Below are 6,000 nucleotides of genomic sequence, written 5' to 3'. Positions count from 1 at the left end.
ACATATATTTAATAAATAATATTTGAAATAATTAAATAATTAAAATTATTTACAAAATCAATACATTTTATAATTAATGTTAAGTTTAAATAAGTATAAATGGTATAGCAATTTTAAAATGACATCATTTGTATTATAAAATGTCAAATAACACTTTTTGTAAAAGAAAGAAGAAGTATTATTTTTGACACATATGTTAATATTATCATATGACGAAATATTTGACATTTTGAGTAGCCCCAAACTAGATCTTTATTTACAATCTAATCTAAATGATGATCAGTATCGCTGTCAGCAATTCATCATGCTTATCTCTTAAATGTTCAAAACAATATCAAATTTCCAGGTTCACACGTCAAATTTTTATTGTTTCATCTCCTTGCTATTTCGCAAATACAAAGTTCCAATTAACCACATTTTTCTGAAACTACTAACCAGTTTCTTTTTCGTATTAAAGCAGTAACCGCACATTCCTTTACATCCGAGAAAACAAATTTGTAAGTTACAAACAAAAAGTATATTATCAAATCCTTGTTCAATTCAGCACTCATATATTATTTTATTATACTGCACTTGTTTATAAAATTTAAAGTTCTGTACCCTTTTCAAATATATAGAAGGTGATTGAAATGAAGTGTAAGTTTATGTTTTTGACTATAAAATTTAAATTGTAAATTTATTTGTGGTATTTTTTTGGTTGTAACTTTGTAAATTAATCACTATATTTTGCTATGAAAACATAGCTCTCTACGATAATTTATTTTTTATTTTCTAAAGATTAGTCGTATGTTTTCTAAAAAAAAAAAAGAAGAAAACTTGATGGTTGAAATATATGGCTGTAAACTAAATTTTGGCTATTTAAAACATCTACAAGTACAACAAATCACTCCATAAATGTTTATATTTTGAAATTTTTATAAATTTATAAAATAATTTTAAATATAGAATATTCTTGTTTAAATATAATTACTCTCAGAGTAAGAAATGAAACAGTTATATTATTATTACTATAGAGAACATTAATTTCTTGACTCGTTTTTCCTTCTACCATGATAAAAACAATATCAATCTCTTTGAACAGTGTATATGAATATATCAAAAGGAGTATTAAAAATATAGAAAACACACCACACATCACCACGATAGGATTAGTTTTTGGCACCATATGAAAGGCTTATATAAGTATACAAATATGTAAATAAAAGTAGAAAAGAGAAGGAAGTAAGCAACAAAACAAAAGCAACTGATAAAAGAAAAAGGAAATTCAAAGTCAACTCCTTTTTGCTCAACGTCGCAATTACGCAAAGTAAGCGACTCATTTGCTCTGCTCTATCTTGGCTTTCCTCTTCTCGTTGACAAAGAAGACGAGAAGAGCCAGGACGGAGAAGACGCTGAAGCAGACGGAGGCAATATCCAAGGACTTGTGGCGACCACTGATAGCCTGAACGCTGAAGAGATTGGTTGACTTGGCCTCGTCCGTGCTCTGTCCGAAGGCAACTTCATGGTCTTTGGCATCAACTGCGTAGGCACGAACGAAGTAGGTCCCGGTAGGGATGTCGCGTTCGAGGGTATATTCGAATGATTGAGGGGATTTATCATAGGCCCTGGTAATGATCTTGTGTGGGCAGCTTTTGTCCTTGAAGAGCTCATTTTCAGTCTTGCGCCATGGTCGGTCAACTTGGCTGACCGGAGCGTAGCATAGCTTTACTTTGATGGTCGTAAATTCAGCCTCTTTTGTAGCTGTCGAGCTTAGCTTCCATGTAATGCTCAACTTGTCAATTCCGGCATCCAAAACTGAAAAACCATAAATTAAGTATTGATCAGCCTTGACGTTAGTAAATTACTCAGCTCTTCTAAATGATATTTGATAGTAATAAAAGTTGCATAGTTTATTTCAAATACTTATTAAGTGCTTCTTTTATCAGGGTTGGTCGAAATCTAAACTAATCTACCCTCTATAGTCTCCAACCTAAGTGGGGTTCCGAACCCTGATCGCCCAACATTTCAAAAAAAAAAAAAACATTGAAATGAAAAAGCAAAATCTAAAATTTGAACACCAAATATCTGTCGAAGTGAAGTGCGAATGATGGATATTCTTTTGAAAATATACATACCGCTTTCTCGGCTGGGCTTAGCGGTGACCTCAAGTGCACCTTTCTCCAGGTCAGAGAAGAGCCTTTCTTTGGTAGCACCATGACTAATTTGGAACAGTAAGCAGATTAGAAGTGAAGCGAAGAGGCTCTTGTGGATAGCCATGGAGATCCTTGAATCTGAATATTTAGAAAGTAAGGCTTATGAAGAGAAGAGGAATCTGCCTTTGTTTGCTGACCTTTTATGTTTGATATGAAAGGTGGGGTGCACATTTATGTCTTTATATAGTAATTTATGGTAATCCTCGGTTCAAATATCTTGGGGTTAGCATTAACAATTAATGACAAAGTCAACGGTTTGTTCTGAGATTACCCTTTGAATACTTGGGAAGATTGTGTTCCCCCTCTGGCACAAGTGTGTCGTCTCCGTACAGCTGAGATTATGGCCCCTAAACATGCCAAAGGATGAGATGAGTTTCTATTTTATAATTTGCATCTGAATAATTTTTATTTTATTTTTGTAACTGTTGTCATCTGAATAATTCATTTTCAGTTTCCAAACAGCTCTATATCCAGCGGACCCATCACCTACAAGATACATTATATTCTAACTAAGTTTTTCGCTACACGCATGTTTCTATTAATAAATTGGTTTATTTTTTATAATAATTTTCTAAAATTTAAAATATATTTACATAAGATTTCCTTTTATGAAAATTTATGTTAAATATAATATGGTGTTTTATTGGGATTATATTTGTATTTATTTATAAAACCATGTGATTTGCATGTGCTTATGCATACTTGTAAATAAAGGGTTTTACGGAAATGATTCAAAATTGAAGTCTTGCTAATATACTCTTTTTGTCGACTATATTTTGCTATATCCATTCTATAGAATCTTTAAAATTTCCAAATATTTACAAAATATATTTTTTTTATAAAATTACAAAAATCATAAATATCATACACATTTCTTTTTATTTACAACAATGTCACTATCATTATTTTCGCCAACTAGCATGAACAACTAATTTAGAATTCTTGTAGCTCAAACATTCAATTTCCATCTCTTTTTTTGTCACTCTACACAAGCAAAACTTTATTTCCTTTCTGCTTTCTTCTAGAAAACTTCCATAACTTTCAATTTTATAAACGTCACTTTCATATTTTAGTGATTCTTCAATAGTAATCTTCAAAACATTATTTTTGCTCATATTCGGAGTTTCGAAGAGACTGTTTTTGTCACTGTTTAGATATGTGACGTAGAAATAGACTGTTTTGTATGTCTACGCTTATTTGTAGATTTACCTTGCAGATTTCTTATAAATATAAGTTCATTTTGCAATTGACCGGTATATATTTTGCATTGCAGACTTCAGTAGAAGTCAACGTCTTCACCTTTGAAAATAATATTTGGTAGACTTACGAAGAAGTCTACGTATAGGAAGTTAGTTTTACATTTGACTGAACTTTTGACTTTTCATAGGAGACTTTAGATGAAATATGCATTCAGTAGACTTCTAGAGGTTAATTTTGCATTTGACAAAAACTTTGACTTTTTAGTAAATGTCCTATGAAGTATACTGTACAAAGATATGTTAGTTTTGTGTTTGACTGAAATGTTACAAGATTTACACAAAATTAATTAAAGTGTCGACTTCATGTGATGTCTATTAATCTTAGAAAAAATGTAGATTGCATATGAAGTTTACCATTTAATTAATTGAGATTTTTGTCAAACCTAAAACTAATCCGTCGGTTTTGAGAATAGATTTTTGAATGAAGTTTAATGAAATCTCCTCGTAGAAAGTCAAACTTAGTCAATTGCAAAACTAATATCTTTAAAAAAAGAGTGTATATTGTATGTGAAGTTTGATATTGAAAGTTAAATACTGGATCAATTCTGGTCAATTATAAAACTAACATTTTTATGTAAACTTCTCTCGGAGCCTACTCATATAAAATCACAATTTTTTTTTTCAATTACAAAAATATCTTACAAATTTTTTAATTGCAAAAGTAACCCAAAGAGTAGACTTCTCTAACAGTCTACCGGAGTAGATATAATCGGAAGTTTACTGATTGCAGATGGCGTCCATGTAGAAAAATTTATTAAAAGTGCATTTGTATATTATGAACTAAGGTTTTTACAATTTTATTCTTTTATAATGTGTGTTAATTAATCATAGTGGTCCTGAATGAATTTTAAAGATAATATGTTATAATTATGAACTATCAAATTCCTTGTTTGATTATGTCGTTAACAAATAATTGTAGACTTTTTTGATACTCTACAAATGTAGACTGCAAATAAAGTTTAAGATTAAGAGTACATTTCTATTGAAGTCTACATCGAAAAATTCTGTTAAGAGTACATTTCTGTATCATTCATCATCTTTTCATATTTTATTACTTTTACAGTGAACTAGAGATTTTTTCCGCGCTTCGCGCGGATTGTATCTTATAAATTTATTTTATTTATAATATTATTTATCGTTTTTTCTCTTTTACATTAATTTCTTATTTTTCCAATGTTAGTTTTTCTTAATTTAAATTTATATGTTTATAATTTTTCATTTTTCTTGTTGTAGATGGAGAATTATATTCATGCACATTTTACACAGGTTTTATATGCATAATTTTAAACATTATATATGTATATATTATAAGTTTGAAACATGTAAATGCTTTCTAAAGCTAAATACTTGCTCTGAGTTTACATAACTTATCAAAAGTTTTATCTCTTTTTAAATTCAAATCACAGAAAAATATATCAAAACGTTAGTATAGATGGGTTTTTTGGACTTTTAAATCAACACTGAAAAATTACATGAATCAGACAACAACAATTTTATAAACAACTGGATAAAATTTGACCGAGCCAAAGATTTTCACATAATATGTTCTTTCTTCTTCAAATTGCGAAGAGTCTATAGGCACAAAAAAAATCATAATTTTTGTTTTCACTTATATAACATTTCTTCTCCTTTACACACGAAGTTTATTACACTGCTATAAGCAATGAAAAACTCTATTCATATAAGATTCACATCTATGCATTTTGACAAAGAAGAATTTTAGCCACCTTAAGTTTCGGAATGGACCAACTTCAGTCATATACACTATATTTCTCTATGATTCAAATCTTACAATTTTAATATATGTGCAGATTTCCATGTAAAAAAGCACGCACGCCATCTATCATTCAACCTATTACTTTTTCCAAAGTAAACACTATAATCCTCGTTTGGTTAGCTCCACAAACTAATCTCTTTGGATCAGTTTACTAAAAAATATGGATACTAATGTCAGAAAAGAATATAAACACTATCAACAACAAATATTGGCACAAGACTATTTGGTTCAAGGAACATATTCCATGTAATGCGTTTATATCATGGCTGGCTTTGCGGAGAAGACTGGCAACCAAGGATCGCTTGAGGCGTTGGGGGTTGAATGTCTCAGGAACGTGCGTCCTTTGTAATCTGGAAATAGAGACTCACCATCATCTCTTCTTTGAGTGCTCTTTTTCTCGCTTGATATGGGAGCCTTTTGCTGCTGAAGTTTGGATTTCTCCTCCGGCTGATCTACACTCTATTGCAGCCTGGATCAATCAACCTCCCGTCAACGCAAATGTGCATGCTACTCCAGTCATCAAGCTCCACTTTCAGTCAGCCATCTACCTGCTGTGGAAAGAGCGTAATGCTCGTGTGTTCACAGCTGTCTCCTCACCTTCATCAGCCATCCTTGTCTCTCTCGACCGTATGATGCGTGACCGTCTCCTCTCTTACCCGGCAAGTTCGTCTTTCTCCTCTTCTCTACTTCTTTTTATCTTTCTTGTATAAGACCTCTTTAATGCTTTTTTTACCTTGAGTTGTTGTTGGTTATTTTTGTTTCCTTGCTGTAA

At 31.1% G+C, this 6,000-nt stretch overlaps 1 protein-coding gene across 1 annotated transcript; it reads right to left on the bottom strand.

The window, feature by feature from the left end:
• Nucleotides 1-1,068: 1,068 nt before the first annotated feature.
• LOC106388483 (high-affinity nitrate transporter 3.1) lies at nt 1,069-2,370 on the bottom strand. Its single transcript, XM_022699242.2, has 2 exons — nt 2,115-2,370; nt 1,069-1,794 (listed from the first exon to the last, which is right to left on the bottom strand). The coding sequence occupies exons 1-2, from the start codon at nt 2,254-2,256 to the stop codon at nt 1,316-1,318; spliced, it is 621 nt and encodes a 206-aa protein (XP_022554963.1). The 5' UTR covers nt 2,257-2,370; the 3' UTR covers nt 1,069-1,315.
• Nucleotides 2,371-6,000: the final 3,630 nt, after the last annotated feature.

Source organism: Brassica napus, chromosome C3 (assembly GCF_020379485.1).
Source record: "Brassica napus cultivar Da-Ae chromosome C3, Da-Ae, whole genome shotgun sequence".
Taxonomy (NCBI): domain Eukaryota; kingdom Viridiplantae; phylum Streptophyta; class Magnoliopsida; order Brassicales; family Brassicaceae; genus Brassica; species Brassica napus.
The sequence above is the reverse complement of the archived record's forward strand: the minus strand, read 5'-3'. Positions and strand labels throughout refer to the sequence as shown.

What these genes read in the sequence shown, in the direction of transcription:
- LOC106388483 (XM_022699242.2), bottom strand. Translation starts at nt 2,256, where the DNA reads ATGGCTATCCACAAGAGCCTCTTCGCTTCACTTCTAATCTGCTTACTG. An exon ending in TAAGCCCAGCCGAGAAAGCG is followed by an intron (nt 1,795 to 2,114) that starts GTATGTATATTT and finishes ATGGTTTTTCAG; the next exon opens with TTTTGGATGCCGGAATTGAC.